This window comes from Gadus morhua, chromosome 19 (genome assembly GCF_902167405.1).
Source record: "Gadus morhua chromosome 19, gadMor3.0, whole genome shotgun sequence".
Taxonomy (NCBI): domain Eukaryota; kingdom Metazoa; phylum Chordata; class Actinopteri; order Gadiformes; family Gadidae; genus Gadus; species Gadus morhua.
The window spans coordinates 18830454-18850598 of NC_044066.1; the positions used below are offsets into that span (position 1 = coordinate 18830454).

Here is a 20145-nt window from a genome sequence, read left to right on the forward strand (position 1 = left end):
AGACAGACACACAGGCAGACAGACACACAGGCAGACAGACACACAGGCAGACAGACACATAGGCAGACAGACACACAGGCAGACAGACACAAAGCACGGACACAAAGCACAGACAGACACACACACAAACAGGCAGACGGACAGACACAAATCACAGACAGACACACACACACACACACACACACACACACACACACACACAGACAGACACAAAGCACAGACAGAAACACACACACACACACACACAGACCCAAAGCATAGACACACACACACGGAGACACACAGACACAAAGCACAGACAAAGCACACACACACAGACAAAGCACACAGACACACACACGCACACTCGCAAGTTCAACAGTGTGCCCCTCACCAATTGGAGATATTCAGCGTATTGTACTGGGAAGGAGTTTCAAATGTCAACGGGTCCGCATCATCATGACGCCGCTGACCTCTGCTGCCCTGAACCTCAGAAGAAACTCACGTCAAAGTCCACTTTGTCTCCATCCGAGGGCTTGGGAACCGTGATGTTTGGCGCGAACCTAAGAAGGGAATCACGTCGATCCTTTATCTTCATTTTCGTTTTTGGGGTTTTTGTTGGATGTTGATGTCAGGTTGATGAATGGCAAAAGACTTACTTTGCTTTGGGTCTTACATCGTCTGCTTATAATTATATGAAATGAATCAGATGATATAGTCAAAATGAATACAGAAAGAGGACTCTGAAACCTAAAACCATATTTTTTTGTTTAAATTAAATATATATATATATATATATATATATATATTTTGGATTAATGTAAAAACTATTTTAGGTTGCTCGCTCACCTTGGTTTTCTTTTGAGTTAAACAACCGTAGTTAGCAAAACAATTTAAAAATACACAGAAAAACAAGGTTAACATAAATAAATGAGTATATATATGCAGCCACACACACACACACACAACACACAAACTCTGTTTTTATTTACACCCAACGAGCCGTAATGAGGAGAAAGACGAAAAGATCTTTATCGCTGTTCTTCTCATTAGCTGAATTGTGTTCACTCACACGTACACAAGGACGCTTGCAGACACGCACACACATGCACACAGACCCACACAAACAGACACATAAGAGTGGTTCAAATAGAAGGTGAAATTAAATATGTAAAATCTGCTCATGAAAAGGAAGGCGACATCTTAATGCATTGACTTTCACTTTGTTTATTCTGTGTTATTGGATAAAAATTTAACAAAGAGGAAACATACTGGGAATACAAATTTAATGCATTGGTATATAGTTAATAAAAAATTAAATTACCTTCTTCTGCAGCAAAAGGCTCTAAAAGGCACAACGTAAAATGAGAAATAGAAAATAACGATTAGATAAAGTCAATTAAAATCTGTTGGAACTAGATTTTAAGTTAACTTGAATTCCGATTAAATAATATATGTCCAATTACAGAAAACATTTATTTGAACATACTAAATAGCGTGTATTGATGTGTGTATTCAGGGAGCCATTTGTTTGGGGGTGTGGGAGGATCACCTCTGTTATTCTATTTTTACAGTGTTAACCCTTATGTCTTTTTTAACGACGATCAATAAAAAACAACATTGTTACCCCTTATGTTTTTTGATGGTCGATAAAAAACTAGTGTTAGCCCTTACGCTTTTTTCTATGACGACCTATAAAAAACGACAGTGTTACCCCCTATGTTTTTTAATGACTGCCGATAAAAATGACGACCAATAAAAAGACAGTGTTACCCCTTATGTTTTTTTTCATGACGGCAGATAAAAAATGACAGTGTTACCCCCTATGTTTTTTAATGACCGCCGATAAAAATGACGACCAATAAAAAAACGACAGTGTTACCCCTTATGTTTTTCTTCACGATGGCCGACAAAAAACACCAGTGTTACCCCTTATGTTTTTTTTCATGACGGCAGATAAAAAACGACATTGTTACCCCGTATGTTTTTTAATGACCGCTGATAAAACTACAGTGTTACCTTTTAAGCTTTTTATTCATGACGACCAAAAAAAAACGACGGTGTTACCCCCTATGTTTTTTTCATGACGGCCGATAAAAAAACGACAGTGTTACCCCTTATGTTTTTTTTCATGACGGCCGATAAAAAACGACAGTGTTACCCCTTATGTTTTTTTTATGACGACCTATAAAAAAAGTACAGTGTTACCCCTTACTAACTGTTTATTGTTGAAGTATGTCATGTTTGTATGTGCCTGACCACAAATGAAGTTCTCTTACGGGAAAAATAATTTGTATTTGAATTACGATTTCTTTTCATGACGGCCGATAAAAAACGGCAGTGTTACCCCTTACACTTTTTTTCATGACGACCAATGAAAAACGACAGTGTTACCCCTTACTCTTTTTTCTATGACGACCTATTAAAAAACGACAGTGTTACCCCTTATGTTTTTTTTCATGACGGCTGATAAAAAACGACAGTGTTACCCCTTATGTTTTTTTTCATGACGGCCGATAAAAGACGACGGTGTTAGCCCTTACGCTTTTTTCCATGACGACGACCTATAAAAAACGACAGTGTTACCCCTTATGTTTTTTTTCATGACGACCTATAAAAAACGACAGTGTTACCCCTCATGTTTTTTCTCATGACGGCCGATAAAAAACGACAGTGTTACCCCTTATGTTTTTTTTCATGACGACCTATAAAAAACGACAGTGTTACCCCTCATGTTTTTTTCATGACGGCCGATAAAATACGACAGTGTTACCCCTTATGTTTTTTTTCATGACGGTCGATAATAAACGACAGTGTTACCCCTTACGCTTTTTTCCATGACGACCTATAAAAAACGACAGTGTTACCCCTTGCGCTTTTTTCCATGACGACCTATAAAAAACGACAGTATTACCCCTCATGTTTTTTTCCATGACGACCGATAAAAAACGACAGTGTTACCCCTCATGTTTTTTTTCATGACGGCCGATAAAAAAACGACAGTGTTACCCCTTATGTTTTTTTTCATGACGGTCGATAATAAACGACAGTGTTACCCCTTACGCTTTTTTCCATGACGACCTATAAAAAACGACAGTGTTACCCCTTATGTTTTTTTTCATGACGGCCGATAAAAAACGACAGTGTTACCCCTTATGTTTTTTTTCATGACGACCCATAAAAAACGACAGTGTTACCACTGATGTTTTTTTTCATGACGGCCGATAAAAAACGACAGTGTTACCCCTTACGCTTTTTTCTATGACGACCTATAAAAAACGACAGTGTTACCCCTTATTTTTTTTTTCATGACGGTCGATAATAAACGACAGTGTTACCCCTTACGCTTTTTTCCATGACGACCTTTAAAAAACGACAGTGTTACCCCTTGCACTTTTTTCCATGACGACCTATAAAAAACGACAGTGTTACCCCTTACGCTTTTTTCCATGACGACCTATAAAAAACGACAGTGTTACCCCCTATGTTTTTTAATGACCGCCGATAAAAATGACGACCAATAAAAAAACGACAGTGTTACCCCTTATGTTTTTCTTCACGATGGCCGACAAAAAACACCAGTATTACCCCTTATGTTTTTTTTCATGACGGCAGATAAAAAACGACATTGTTACCCCGTATGTTTTTTAATGACCGCTGATAAAACTACAGTGTTACCTTTTAAGCTTTTTATTCATGACGACCAAAAAAAAACGACGGTGTTACCCCTTATGTTTTTTTCATGACGGCCGATAAAAAAACGACAGTGTTACCCCTTATGTTTTTTTTCATGACGGCCGATAAAAAACGACAGTGTTACCCCTTATGTTTTTTTTATGACGACCTATAAAAAAAGTACAGTGTTACCCCTTACTAACTGTTTATTGTTGAAGTATGTCATGTTTGTATGTGCCTGACCACAAATGAAGTTCTCTTACGGGAAAAATAATTTGTATTTGAATTACGATTTCTTTTCATGACGGCCGATAAAAAACGGCAGTGTTACCCCTTACACTTTTTTTCATGACGACCAATGAAAAACGACAGTGTTACCCCTTACTCTTTTTTCTATGACGACCTATTAAAAAACGACAGTGTTACCCCTTATGTTTTTTTTCATGACGGCTGATAAAAAACGACAGTGTTACCCCTTATGTTTTTTTTCATGACGGCCGATAAAAGACGACGGTGTTAGCCCTTACGCTTTTTTCCATGACGACGACCTATAAAAAACGACAGTGTTACCCCTTATGTTTTTTTTCATGACGACCTATAAAAAACGACAGTGTTACCCCTCATGTTTTTTCTCATGACGGCCGATAAAAAACGACAGTGTTACCCCTTATGTTTTTTTTCATGACGACCTATAAAAAACGACAGTGTTACCCCTCATGTTTTTTTCATGACGGCCGATAAAATACGACAGTGTTACCCCTTATGTTTTTTTTCATGACGGTCGATAATAAACGACAGTGTTACCCCTTACGCTTTTTTCCATGACGACCTATAAAAAACGACAGTGTTACCCCTTGCGCTTTTTTCCATGACGACCTATAAAAAACGACAGTATTACCCCTCATGTTTTTTTCCATGACGACCGATAAAAAACGACAGTGTTACCCCTCATGTTTTTTTTCATGACGGCCGATAAAAAAACGACAGTGTTACCCCTTATGTTTTTTTTCATGACGGTCGATAATAAACGACAGTGTTACCCCTTACGCTTTTTTCCATGACGACCTATAAAAAACGACAGTGTTACCCCTTATGTTTTTTTTCATGACGGCCGATAAAAAACGACAGTGTTACCCCTTATGTTTTTTTTCATGACGACCCATAAAAAACGACAGTGTTACCACTGATGTTTTTTTTCATGACGGCCGATAAAAAACGACAGTGTTACCCCTTACGCTTTTTTCTATGACGACCTATAAAAAACGACAGTGTTACCCCTTATGTTTTTTTTCATGACGGTCGATAATAAACGACAGTGTTACCCCTCACGCTTTTTTCCATGACGACCTTTAAAAAACGACAGTGTTACCCCTTGCACTTTTTTCCATGACGACCTATAAAAAACGACAGTGTTACCCCTTACGCTTTTTTCCATGACGACCTATAAAAAACGACAGTGTTACCACTTGTGTTATTTTTCATGGCGACCAATAAAAAAAGTACAGTGTTACCCCTTATGTTGTATTCTCATGACGACTAATAATAAAAAACAGTGTTACCCCTTACTAAGTGTTTATTGTTGAAGTATGTCTTGTTTGTATGTGCCTGACCACAAATAAAGTTCTCTTAAGGGAAAAATAAAGATTTGAATTTGAATTACGTTTTCTTTTCATGACGGCCGATAAAAAACGACAGTGTTACCACCGGTGTTATTTTTTCATGACGACCTATAAAAGACGACAGTGTTACCCCTTATGTTTTTTTTCATAACGGTCGATAAAAAACGACAGTGTTACCCCTTATGTTTTTTTCTATGACGACCTATAAAAAACGACAGTGTTACCCCTTATGTTTTTTTTCATGACGGCCGATAAAAAACGACAGTGTTACCCCTTATGTTTTTTTTCATGACGGCCGATAAAAAACGACAGTGTTACCCCTTATGTTTTTTTCATGACGGCCGATAAAAAACGACAGTGCTACCCCTTATGTTTTTTTTGATGACGGCCGATAAAAAACGACAGTGTTACCCCTTATGTTTTTTTTGATGACGGCCGATAAAAAACGACAGTGTTACCCCTTATGTTTTTTTTGATGACGGCCGATAAAAAACAACAGTGTTACCCCTTATGTTTTTTTTCATGACGGCCGATAAAAAACGACAGTGTTACCCCTTATGTTTTTTTTCATGACGGCCGATAAAAAACGACAGTGTTACCCCTTATGTTTTTTTTCATGACGGCCGATAAAAAACGACAGTGTTACCCCTTATGTTTTTTTTGATAAAAAACGACAGTGTTACCCCTTATGTTTTTTTTGATGACGGCCGATAAAAAACGACAGTGTTACCCCTTATGTTTTTTTTGATGACGGCCGATAAAAAACGATAGTGTTACCCCTTATGTTTTATTCTCATGACGACTAATAATAAAAAACAGTGTTACCCCTTACTAAGTGTTTATTGTTGAAGTATGTCTTGTTTGTATGTGCCTGACCACAAATAAAGTTCTCTTACGTTTTATTTGATGACTTGGAATAAAAAACAACAGTGTTACCCCTTATGTTTTTAATTGTACTATAATCTCCCAGCTAGGAGGAGCTGGGGATCGAACAACCATTCTTTCAGTGTCAAGACAACTGCTCTACCTACTGAGCTAAGCCGCCCGATCTTTGATAATAAACGACAGTGTCACATCTTATTATTTATTTGATGACGGCCCATAAAAAACGACAGTGTTACCCCTTATGTTTTTTTTGATGACGGCCGATAAAAAACGACAGTGTTACCCCTTATGTTTTTTTTGATGACGGCCGATAAAAAACGACAGTGTTACCCCTTATGTTTTTTTTGATGACGGCCGATAAAAAACGACAGTGTTACCCCTGATGTTTTTTTTGATGACGGCCGATAAAAAACTACAGTGTTACCCCTTATGTTTTTAATTGTACTATAATCACCCAGCTAGGAGGGGCTGGGGATCGAACAACTAACCTGTCAGTTTCAAGACAACTGCTCTACCTACTGAGCTAAGCCGCCCAATCTTTGATGATAATCGACAGTGTCACCTCTTATTATATATTTGATGACGGCCCTTATGTTTTTTTTGATGACGGCCGATAAAAAACTACAGTGTTACCCCTTATGTTTTTTTTGATGACGGCCGATAAAAAACGACAGTGTTACCCCTTATGTTTTTTTTGATGACGGCCGATAAAAAACGACAGTGTTACCCCTTATGTTTTTTTTGATGACGGCCGATAAAAAACGACACTGTTACCCCTTATGTTTTTTTTGATAAAAAACGACAGTGTTACCCCTTATGTTTTTTTTGATGACGGCCCATAAAAAACTACAGTGTTACCCCTTAAGTTTTTTTTGACGACGGCCGATAAAAAACAACAGTGTTACACCTTATGTTTTTAATTGTACTATAATCACCCAGCTAGGAGGAGCTGGGGATCGAACAACCAACCTTTCAGTTTCAAGTCAACTACTCTGCCTACTAAGCTAAGCCGCCCGATCCGTGATAATAAACGACAGTGTCACGTCTTATTATATATTTGATGACGGCCCATAAAAAACGACAGTGTTACTCCTTATGTTTTTTTTGATGACGGCCGAAAAAAAACGACAGTGTTACCCCTTATGTTTTTTTTGATGACGGCCGATAAAAAACGACAGTGTTACCCCTTATGTTTTTTTTGATGACGGCCGATAAAAAACGACAGTGTTACCCCTTATGTTTATTTTGATGACGGTCGATAAAAAACGACAGTGTTACCCCTTATGTTTTTTTTGATGACGGCCGATAAAAAATGACAGTGTTACCCCATTTTTTTTTTTTTGTGATGACGGCCGATAAAAAACGACAGTGTTACCCCTTATGCTTTTTTTGTTGACGGCCGATAAAAAACGACAGTGTTACCCATTATGTTTTTTTTGATGACGGCCGATAAAAAACGACAGTGTTACCCCTTATGTTTTTTTTGATGACGGCCGATAAAAAACGTCACTGTTACCCCTTACGTTTTATTTGTTGACGGCCGATAAAAAACGACGGTGTTACCCCTTATGTTTATTTTGATGACGGCCGATAAAAAACGACAGTGTTACCCCTTATGTTTTTTTTTGATAAAAAACGACTGTGTTCCCCCTTATGTTTTTTTTGATGACGGCCGATAAAAAACGACAGTGTTACCCCTTATGTTTTTTTTGATGACGGCCGATAAAAAACGACAGTGTTACCCCTTATGTTTTTTTTGATAAAAAACGACAGTGTTACCCCTTATGTTTTTTTTTGATAAAAAACGACTGTGTTACCCCTTATGTTTTTTTTGATGACGGCCGATAAAAAACAACAGTGTTACCCCTTATGTTTTTTTTGATGACGGCCGATAAAAAACGAGTGTTACCCCTTATGTTTTTTTTCATGACGGCTGATAAAAAACGACAGTGTTACTCCTTATGTTTTTTTTGATGACGGCCGATAAAAAACGACAGTGTTACCCCTTATGTTTTTTTTGATGACGGCCGATAAAAAACGACAGTGTTACCCCTTATGTTTTTTTTGATAAAAAACGACAGTGTTACCCCTTATGTTTTTTTTGATGACGGCCGATAAAAAACGACAGTGTTACCCCTTATGTTTTTTTTGACGACGGCCGATAAAAAACAACAGTGTTACCCCTTATGTTTTTTTTGATGACGGCCGATAAAAAACGACAGTGTTACCCCTTATGTTTTTTTTGATAAAAAACGACAGTGTTACCCCTTATGTTTTTTTTTGATAAAAAACGACTGTGTTACCCCTTATGTTTTTTTTGATGACGGCCGATAAAAAACAACAGTGTTACCCCTTATGTTTTTTTTGATGACGGCCGATAAAAAACGACAGTGTTACCCCTTATGTTTTTTTTCATGACGGCTGATAAAAAACGACAGTGTTACCCCTTATGTTTTTTTTGATGACGGCCGATAAAAAACGACAGTGTTACCCCTTATGTTTTTTTTGATAAAAAACGACAGTGTTACCCCTTATGTTTTTTTTGATGACGGCTGATAAAAAACGACAGTGTTACTCCTTATGTTTTTTTTGATGACGGCCGATAAAAAACGACAGTGTTACCCCTTATGTTTTTTTTGATGACGGCCGATAAAAAACGACAGTGTTACCCCTTATGTTTTTTTTGACGACGGCCGATAAAAAACAACAGTGTTACCCCGTATGTTTTTTTTGATGACGGCCGATAAAAAACGACAGTGTTACCCCTTATGTTTTTTTTGATGACGGCCGATAAAAAACGACAGTGTTACCCCTTATGTTTTTTTTGATAAAAAACAACAGTGTTACCCCTCATGTTTTTTTTGATGACGGCCGATAAAAAACGACAGTGTTACCCCTTATGTTTTTTTTCATGACGGCCGATAAAAAACGACAGTGTTACCCCTTATGTTTTTTTTCATGACGGCCGATAAAAAACGACAGTGTTACCCCTTATGTTTTTTTTCATGACTGCCGATAAAAAACGACAGTGTTACCCCTTATGTTTTTTTGATGACGGCCGATAAAAAACGACAGTGTTACCCCTTATGTTTATTTTGATGACGGCCGATAAAAAACGACACTGTTACCCCTTATGTTTTTTTTGATAAAAAACGACAGTGTTACCCCTTATGTTTTTTTTGATGACGGCCCATAAAAAACTACAGTGTTACCCCTTATGTTTTTTTTGATGACGGCCGATAAAAAACGACAGTGTTACCCCTTATGTTTTTTTTGATAAAAAACGACAGTGTTACCCCTTATGTTTTTTTTGATGACGGCCGATAAAAAACGACAGTGTTACCCCTTATGTTTTTTTTGATGACGGCCGATAAAAAACGACAGTGTTACCCCTTATGTTTTTTTTGATAAAAAACAACAGTGTTACCCCTTATGTTTTTTTTGATGACGGCCGATAAAAAACGACAGTGTTACCCCTTATGTTTTTTTTCATGACGGCCGATAAAAAACGACAGTGTTACCCCTTATGTTTTTTTTCATGACGGCCGATAAAAAACAACAGTGTTACCCCTTATGTTTTTTTTCATGACTGCCGATAAAAAACGACAGTGTTACCCCTTATGTTTTTTTTGATGACGGCCGATAAAAAACGACAGTGTTACCCCTCATGTTTTTTTTGATGACGGCCGATAAAAAACGACACTGTAACCCCTATTTTTTTTTTGATAAAAAACGACAGTGTTACCCCTTATGTTTTTTTTGATGACGGCCCATAAAAAACTACAGTGTTACCCCTTAAGTTTTTTTTGACGACGGCCGATAAAAAACAACAGTGTTACACCTTATGTTTTTAATTGTACTATAATCACCCACCTAGGAGGAGCTGGGGATCGAACAACCAACCTTTCAGTTTCAAGTCAACTACTCTGCCTACTAAGCTAAGCCGCCCGATCTATGATAATAAACGACAGTGTCACGTCTTATGATATATTTGATGACGGCCCATAAAAAACGACAGTGTTACTCCTTATGTTTTTTTTGATGACGGCCGAAAAAAAACGACAGTGTTACCCCTTATGTTTTTTTTGATGACGGCCGATAAAAAACGACAGTGTTACCACCGGTGTTATTTTTTCATGACGACCTATAAAAGACGACAGTGTTACCCCTTATGTTTTTTTTCATAACGGTCGATAAAAAACGACAGTGTTACCCCTTATGTTTTTTTCTATGACGACCTATAAAAAACGACAGTGTTACCCCTTATGTTTTTTTTCATGACGGCCGATAAAAAACGACAGTGTTACCCCTTATGTTTTTTTTCATGACGGCCGATAAAAAACGACAGTGTTACCCCTTATGTTTTTTTCATGACGGCCGATAAAAAACGACAGTGTTACCCCTTATGTTTTTTTTGATGACGGCCGATAAAAAACGACAGTGTTACCCCTTATGTTTTTTTTGATGACGGCCGATAAAAAACGACAGTGTTACCCCTTATGTTTTTTTTGATGACGGCCGATAAAAAACAACAGTGTTACCCCTTATGTTTTTTTTCATGACGGCCGATAAAAAACGACAGTGTTACCCCTTATGTTTTTTTTCATGACGGCCGATAAAAAACGACAGTGTTACCCCTTATGTTTTTTTTCATGACGGCCGATAAAAAACGACAGTGTTACCCCTTATGTTTTTTTTGATAAAAAACGACAGTGTTACCCCTTATGTTTTTTTTGATGACGGCCGATAAAAAACGACAGTGTTACCCCTTATGTTTTTTTTGATGACGGCCGATAAAAAACGACAGTGTTACCCCTTATGTTTTATTCTCATGACGACTAATAATAAAAAACAGTGTTACCCCTGACTAAGTGTTTATTGTTGAAGTATGTCTTGTTTGTATGTGCCTGACCACAAATAAAGTTCTCACGTTTTATTTGATGACTTGGAATAAAAAACAACAGTGTTACCCCTTATGTTTTTAATTGTACTATAATCTCCCAGCTAGGAGGAGCTGGGGATCGAACAACCATTCTTTCAGTGTCAAGACAACTGCTCTACCTACTGAGCTAAGCCGCCCGATCTTTGATAATAAACGACAGTGTCACATCTTATTATTTATTTGATGACGGCCCATAAAAAACGACAGTGTTACCCCTTATGTTTTTTTTGAAGACGGCCGATAAAAAACGACAGTGTTACCCCTTATGTTTTTTTTGATGACGGCCGATAAAAAACGACAGTGTTACCCCTTATGTTTTTTTTGATGACGGCCGATAAAAAACGACAGTGTTACCCCTGATGTTTTTTTTGATGACGGCCGATAAAAAACGACAGTGTTACCCCTTATGTTTTTTTTGATGACGGCCGATAAAAAACTACAGTGTTACCCCTTATGTTTTTAATTGTACTATAATCACCCAGCTAGGAGGGGCTGGGGATCGAACAACTAACCTGTCAGTTTCAAGACAACTGCTCTACCTACTGAGCTAAGCCGCCCAATCTTTGATGATAATCGACAGTGTCACCTCTTATTATATATTTGATGACGGCCCTTATGTTTTTTTTGATGACGGCCGATAAAAAACTACAGTGTTACCCCTTATGTTTTTTTTGATGACGGCCGATAAAAAACGACAGTGTTACCCCTTATGTTTTTTTTGATGACGGCCGATAAAAAACGACAGTGTTACCCCTTATGTTTTTTTTGATGACGGCCGATAAAAAACGACACTGTTACCCCTTATGTTTTTTTTGATAAAAAACGACAGTGTTACCCCTTATGTTTTTTTTGATGACGGCCCATAAAAAACTACAGTGTTACCCCTTAAGTTTTTTTTGACGACGGCCGATAAAAAACAACAGTGTTACACCTTATGTTTTTAATTGTACTATAATCACCCAGCTAGGAGGAGCTGGGGATCGAACAACCAACCTTTCAGTTTCAAGTCAACTACTCTGCCTACTAAGCTAAGCCGCCCGATCCGTGATAATAAAGGACAGTGTCACGTCTTATTATATATTTGATGACGGCCCATAAAAAACGACAGTGTTACTCCTTATGTTTTTTTTGATGACGGCCGAAAAAAAACGACAGTGTTACCCCTTATGTTTTTTTTGATGACGGCCGATAAAAAACGACAGTGTTACCCCTTATGTTTTTTTTGATGACGGCCGATAAAAAACGACAGTGTTACCCCTTATGTTTATTTTGATGACGGTCGATAAAAAACGACAGTGTTACCCCTTATGTTTTTTTTGATGACGGCCGATAAAAAATGACAGTGTTACCCCCTTTTTTTTTTTTGTGATGACGGCCGATAAAAAACGACAGTGTTACCCCTTATGCTTTTTTTGTTGACGGCCGATAAAAAACGACAGTGTTACCCATTATGTTTTTTTTGATGACGGCCGATAAAAAACGACAGTGTTACCCCTTATGTTTTTTTTGATGACGGCCGATAAAAAACGTCACTGTTACCCCTTACGTTTTATTTGTTGACGGCCGATAAAAAACGACGGTGTTACCCCTTATGTTTATTTTGATGACGGCCGATAAAAAACGACAGTGTTACCCCTTATGTTTTTTTTGATGACGGCCAATAAAAAACGACAGTGTTACCCCTTATGTTTTTTTTGATGACGGCCGATAAAAAACGACAGTGTTACCCCTTATGTTTTTTTTGATAAAAAACGACAGTGTTACCCCTTATGTTTTTTTTTGATAAAAAACGACTGTGTTACCCCTTATGTTTTTTTTGACGACGGCCGATAAAAAACAACAGTGTTACCCCTTATGTTTTTTTTGATGACGGCCGATAAAAAACGACAGTGTTACCCCTTATGTTTTTTTTCATGACGGCTGATAAAAAACGACAGTGTTACTCCTTATGTTTTTTTTGATGACGGCCGATAAAAAACGACAGTGTTACCCCTTATGTTTTTTTTGATGACGGCCGATAAAAAACGACAGTGTTACCCCTTATGTTTTTTTTGATAAAAAACGACAGTGTTACCCCTTATGTTTTTTTTGATGACGGCCGATAAAAAACGACAGTGTTACCCCTTATGTTTTTTTTGACGACGGCCGATAAAAAACAACAGTGTTACCCCTTATGTTTTTTTTGATGACGGCCGATAAAAAACGACAGTGTTACCCCTTATGTTTTTTTTGATGACGGCCGATAAAAAACGACAGTGTTACCCCTTATGTTTTTTTTGATAAAAAACAACAGTGTTACCCCTTATGTTTTTTTTGATGACGGCCGATAAAAAACGACAGTGTTACCCCTTATGTTTTTTTTCATGACGGCCGATAAAAAACGACAGTGTTACCCCTTATGTTTTTTTTCATGACGGCCGATAAAAAACGACAGTGTTACCCCTTATGTTTTTTTTCATGACTGCCGATAAAAAACGACAGTGTTACCCCTTATGTTTTTTTGATGACGGCCGATAAAAAACGACAGTGTTACCCCTTATGTTTATTTTGATGACGGCCGATAAAAAACGACACTGTTACCCCTTATGTTTTTTTTGATAAAAAACGACAGTGTTACCCCTTATGTTTTTTTTGATGACGGCCCATAAAAAACTACAGTGTTACCCCTTATGTTTTTTTTGACGACGGCCGATAAAAAACGACAGTGTTACCCCTTATGTTTTTTTTGATAAAAAACGACAGTGTTACCCCTTATGTTTTTTTTGATGACGGCCGATAAAAAACGACAGTGTTACCCCTTATGTTTATTTTGATGACGGTCGATAAAAAACGACAGTGTTACCCCTTATGTTTTTTTTGATGACGGCCGATAAAAAATGACAGTGTTACCCCCTTTTTTTTTTTTGTGATGACGGCCGATAAAAAACGACAGTGTTACCCCTTATGCTTTTTTTGATGACGGCCGATAAAAAACGACAGTGTTACCCATTATGTTTTTTTTGATGACGGCCGATAAAAAACGACAGTGTTACCCCTTATGTTTTTTTTGATGACGGCCGATAAAAAACGTCACTGTTACCCCTTACGTTTTATTTGTTGACGGCCGATAAAAAACGACGGTGTTACCCCTTATGTTTATTTTGATGACGGCCGATAAAAAACGACAGTGTTACCCCTTATGTTTTTTTTTGATAAAAAACGACTGTGTTACCCCTTATGTTTTTTTTGATGACGGCCGATAAAAAACAACAGTGTTACCCCTTATGTTTTTTTTGATGACGGCCGATAAAAAACGACAGTGTTACCCCTTATGTTTTTTTTGATGACGGCCGATAAAAAACGACAGTGTTACCCCTTATGTTTTTTTTGATAAAAAACGACAGTGTTACCCCTTATGTTTTTTTTTGATAAAAAACGACTGTGTTACCCCTTATGTTTTTTTTGATGACGGCCGATAAAAAACAACAGTGTTACCCCTTATGTTTTTTTTGATGACGGCCGATAAAAAACGACAGTGTTACCCCTTATGTTTTTTTTCATGACGGCTGATAAAAAACGACAGTGTTACTCCTTATGTTTTTTTTTGATGACGGCCGATAAAAAACGACAGTGTTACCCCTTATGTTTTTTTTGATGACGGCCGATAAAAAACGACAGTGTTACCCCTTATGTTTTTTTTGACGACGGCCGATAAAAAACAACAGTGTTACCCCTTATGTTTTTTTTGATGACGGCCGATAAAAAACGACAGTGTTACCCCTTATGTTTTTTTTGATGACGGCCGATAAAAAACGACAGTGTTACCCCTTATGTTTTTTTTGATAAAAAACAACAGTGTTACCCCTTATGTTTTTTTTGATGACGGCCGATAAAAAACGACAGTGTTACCCCTTATGTTTTTTTTCATGACGGCCGATAAAAAACGACAGTGTTACCCCTTATGTTTTTTTTCATGACGGCCGATAAAAAACGACAGTGTTACCCCTTATGTTTTTTTTCATGACTGCCGATAAAAAACGACAGTGTTACCCCTTATGTTTTTTTGATGACGGCCGATAAAAAACGACAGTGTTACCCCTTATGTTTATTTTGATGACGGCCGATAAAAAACGACACTGTTACCCCTTATGTTTTTTTTGATAAAAAACGACAGTGTTACCCCTTATGTTTTTTTTGATGACGGCCCATAAAAAACTACAGTGTTACCCCTTATGTTTTTTTTGATGACGGCCGATAAAAAACGACAGTGTTACCCCTTATGTTTTTTTTGATAAAAAACGACAGTGTTACCCCTTATGTTTTTTTTGATGACGGCCGATAAAAAACGACAGTGTTACCCCTTATGTTTTTTTTGATGACGGCCGATAAAAAACGACAGTGTTACCCCTTATGTTTTTTTTGATAAAAAACAACAGTGTTACCCCTTATGTTTTTTTTGATGACGGCCGATAAAAAACGACAGTGTTACCCCTTATGTTTTTTTTCATGACGGCCGATAAAAAACGACAGTGTTACCCCTTATGTTTTTTTTCATGACGGCCGATAAAAAACAACAGTGTTACCCCTTATGTTTTTTTTCATGACTGCCGATAAAAAACGACAGTGTTACCCCTTATGTTTTTTTTGATGACGGCCGATAAAAAACGACAGTGTTACCCCTCATGTTTTTTTTTGATGACGGCCGATAAAAAACGACACTGTAACCCCTATTTTTTTTTTGATAAAAAACGACAGTGTTACCCCTTATGTTTTTTTTGATGACGGCCCATAAAAAACTACAGTGTTACCCCTTAAGTTTTTTTTGACGACGGCCGATAAAAAACAACAGTGTTACACCTTATGTTTTTAATTGTACTATAATCACCCAGCTAGGAGGAGCTGGGGATCGAACAACCAACCTTTCAGTTTCAAGTCAACTACTCTGCCTACTAAGCTAAGCCGCCCGATCTATGATAATAAACGACAGTGTCACGTCTTATGATATATTTGATGACGGCCCATAAAAAACGACAGTGTTACTCCTTATGTTTTTTTTGATGACGGCCGAAAAAAAACGACAGTGTTACCCCTTATGTTTTTTTTGATGACGGCCGATAAAAAACGACAGTGTTACCCCTTATGTTTTTTTTGATGACGGCCGATAAAAAACGACAGTGTTACCCCTTATGTTTATTTTGATGACGGTCGATAAAAAACGACAGTGTTACCCCTTATGTTTTTTTTGATGACGGCCGATAAAAAATGACAGTGTTACCCCCTTTTTTTTTTTTGTGATGACGGCCGATAAAAAACGACAGTGTTACCCCTTATGCTTTTTTTGATGACGGCCGATAAAAAACGACAGTGTTACCCATTATGTTTTTTTTGATGACGGCCGATAAAAAACGACAGTGTTACCCCTTATGTTTTTTTTGATGACGGCCGATAAAAAACGTCACTGTTACCCCTTACGTTTTATTTGTTGACGGCCGATAAAAAACGACGGTGTTACCCCTTATGTTTATTTTGATGACGGCCGATAAAAAACGACAGTGTTACCCCTTATGTTTTTTTTTGATAAAAAACGACTGTGTTACCCCTTATGTTTTTTTTGATGACGGCCGATAAAAAACAACAGTGTTACCCCTTATGTTTTTTTTGATGACGGCCGATAAAAAACGACAGTGTTACCCCTTATGTTTTTTTTGATGACGGCCGATAAAAAACGACAGTGTTACCCCTTATGTTTTTTTTGATAAAAAACGACAGTGTTACCCCTTATGTTTTTTTTTGATAAAAAACGACTGTGTTACCCCTTATGTTTTTTTTGATGACGGCCCATAAAAAACGACAGTGTTACCCCTTATGTTTTTTTTGACGACGGCCGATAAAAAACAACAGTGTTACCCCTTATGTTTTTAATTGCACTATAATCACCCAGCTAGGAGGAGCTGGGGATCGAACAACCAACCTTTCAGTTTCAAGACAACTGCTCTGCCTTCTAAGCTAAACCGCCCGATCTGTGATAATACACGACAGTGTCACCTCTTATTATATATTTGATGACGGCCCATAAAAAACGACAGTGTTACTCCTTATGTTTTTTTTGATGACGGCCGAAAAAAAACGACAGTGTTACCCCTTATGTTTTTTTTGATACAAAACGACAGTGTTACCCCTTATGTTTGTTTTGATGACGGCCGATAAAAAACGACAGTGTTACCCCTTATGCTTTTTTTGATGACGGCCGATAAAAAACGACAGTGTTACCCCTTATGTTTTTTTTGATGACGGCCGATAATAAACGACACTGTTACCCCTTACGTTTTATTTGTTGACGGCCGATAAAAAACGACAGTGTTACCCCTTATTTTTTTTTTGATGACGTCCGATAAAAAACGACAGTGTTACCCCTTATGTTTTTTTTGATAAAAAACGACAGTGTTACCCCTTATGTTTTTTTTGATGACGGCCGATAAAAAACGACAGTGTTACCCCTTTTGTTTTTTTTGATGACGGCTGATAAAAAACGACAGTGTTACCCCTTATGTTTTTTTTGATAAAAAACAACAGTGTTACCCGTTATGTTTTTTTTGATGACGGCCGATAAAAAACGACAGTGTTACCCCTTATGTTTTTTTTCATGACGGCCGATAAAAAACGACAGTGTTACCCCTTATGTTTTTTTTCATGACTGCCGATAAAAAACGACAGTGTTACCCCTTATGTTTATTTTGATGACGGCCGATAAAAAACGACACTGTTACCCCTTATGTTTTTTTTGATAAAAAACGACAGTGTTACCCCTTATGTTTTTTTTGACGACGGCCGATAAAAAACAACAGTGTTATCCCCTATGTTTTTAATTGTACTATAATCACCCAGCTAGGAGGAGCTGGGGATCGAACAACCAACCTTACAGTTTCGAGACAACTGCTCTGCCTACTAAGCTAAGCCGCCCGATCTGAGATAATACGACAGTGTCACCTCTTATTATATATTTGATGACGGCCCATAAAAAACGACAGTGTTACCCCTTATGTTTTTTTTGATGACGGCTGATAAAAAAAGACAGTGTTACCCCTTATGTTTTTTTTGATGACGGCCGATAAAAAATGACAGTGTTACCCCCTTTTTTTTTTTGTGATGACGGCCGATAAAAAACGACAGTGTTACCCCTTATGCTTTTTTTGATGGCGGCCAATAAAAGACGACAGTGTTACCCCTTATGTTTTTTTTGATGACGGCCGATAAAAAACGACAGTGTTACCACTTATGTTTTTTTTGATAAAAAACGACAGTGTTACCCCTTATGTTTTTTTTGATGAGGGCTGATAAAAAACGACAGTGTTACCCCTTATGTTTTATTTGATGACGGCCGATAAAAAACGACAGTGTTACCCCTTATGTTTTTTTTGATGACGGCCGATGAAAAACGACAGTGTTACGCCTTATGTTTTTTTTGATAAAAAACGACAGTGTTAACCCTTATGTTTTTTTTGATGACGGCCGATAGAAAACGACACTGTTACCCCTTACGTTTTATTTGTTGACGGCCGATAAAAAACGACAGTGTTACCCCTTATGTTTATTTTGATGACGGCCGATAAAAAACGACAGTGTTACCCCTTATGTTTTTTTTTGATAAAAAACGACAGTGTTACCCCTTATGTTTTTATTGATGACGGCCGATAAAAAACGACAGTGTTACCCCTTATGTTTTTTTTGATGACGGCCGATAAAAAAAGACAGTGTTACCCCTTATGTTTTTTTTGATGAGGGCCGATAAAAAACGACAGTGTTACCCCTTATGTTTTTTTTCATGACGGCCGATAACAAACGACAGTGTTACCCCTTATGTTTTTTACCCCTTATGTACCCCTTATGTTTTTTTTGATGACGGCCGATAAAAAACGACAGTGTTACCCCTTATGTTTTTTTTGATGACGGCCGATAAAAAACGACAGTGTTACCCCTTATGTTTTTTTTCATGACGGCCGATAAAAAACGACAGTGTTACCCCTTATGTTTCTTTTGATGACGGCCGATAAAAAACGACAGTGTTACCCCTTATGTTTTTTTTGATGACGGCCGATAAAAAACGACAGTGTTACCCCTTATGTTTTTTTTGTTAAAAAATGACAGTTTTAGCCCTTATGCTTTTTTTGATGACGGCTGATAAAAAACGACAGTGTTACCCCTTATGTTTTATTTGATGACGGCCGATAAAAAACGACAGTGTTACCCCTTATGCTTTTTTTGATGACGGCCGATAAAAAACGACAGTGTTACCCCTTATGTTTTTTTTGATGACGGCCGATAAAAAACGACAGTGTTACCCCTTATGTTTTTTTTGATGACGGCCGATAAAAAACGACAGTGTTACCCCTTATGTTTTTTTTGATAAAAAACGACAGTGTTACCCCTTATGTTTTTTTTGATGACGGCCGATAAAAAACGACAGTGTTACCCCTTATGTTTTTTTTGATAAAAAACGACAGTGTTACCCCTTATGTTTTTTTTGATGACGGCCGATGAAAAACGACAGTGTTACCCCTTATGTTTTTTTTGATACAAAACGACAGTGTTACCCCTTATGTTTGTTTTGATGACGGCCGATAAAAAACGACAGTGTTACCCCTTATGCTTTTTTTGATGACGGCCGATAAAAAACGACAGTGTTACCCCTTATGTTTTTTTTGATGACGGCCGATAATAAACGACACTGTTACCCCTTACGTTTTATTTGTTGACGGCCGATAAAAAACGACAGTGTTACCCCTTATGTTTTTTTTGATGACGGCCGATAAAAAACGACAGTGTTACCCCTTATGTTTTTTTTGATGACGGCCGATAAAAAACGACACTGTTACCCCTTATGTTTTTTTTGATAAAAAACGACAGTGTTACCCCTTATGTTTTTTTTGATGACGGCCGATAAAAAACGACAGTGTTACCCCTTATGTTTTTTTTGATGACGGCCGATAAAAAACGACAGCGTTACCCCTTATGTTTTTTTTGATGACGGCCGATAAAAAACGACAGTGTTACCCCTTATGTTTTTTT

At 37.4% G+C, this 20145-nt stretch overlaps 1 protein-coding gene across 1 annotated transcript in view; it reads right to left on the reverse strand.

Annotated features, from left to right (window-relative positions):
* Positions 1–20145, reverse strand: part of tnnt2e (troponin T2e, cardiac) — a 34933-nt gene that overhangs the window by 9798 nt on the left and 4990 nt on the right. The window contains exons 4-7 of the mRNA XM_030342042.1: positions 1304–1324; positions 829–837; positions 639–663; positions 485–542 (exon numbers count right to left, since the gene is read on the reverse strand). Coding sequence (XP_030197902.1) covers positions 485–542; positions 639–663; positions 829–837; positions 1304–1324 — 113 coding nt within the window. The remainder of the gene's footprint in view (positions 1–484; positions 543–638; positions 664–828; positions 838–1303; positions 1325–20145) is intronic.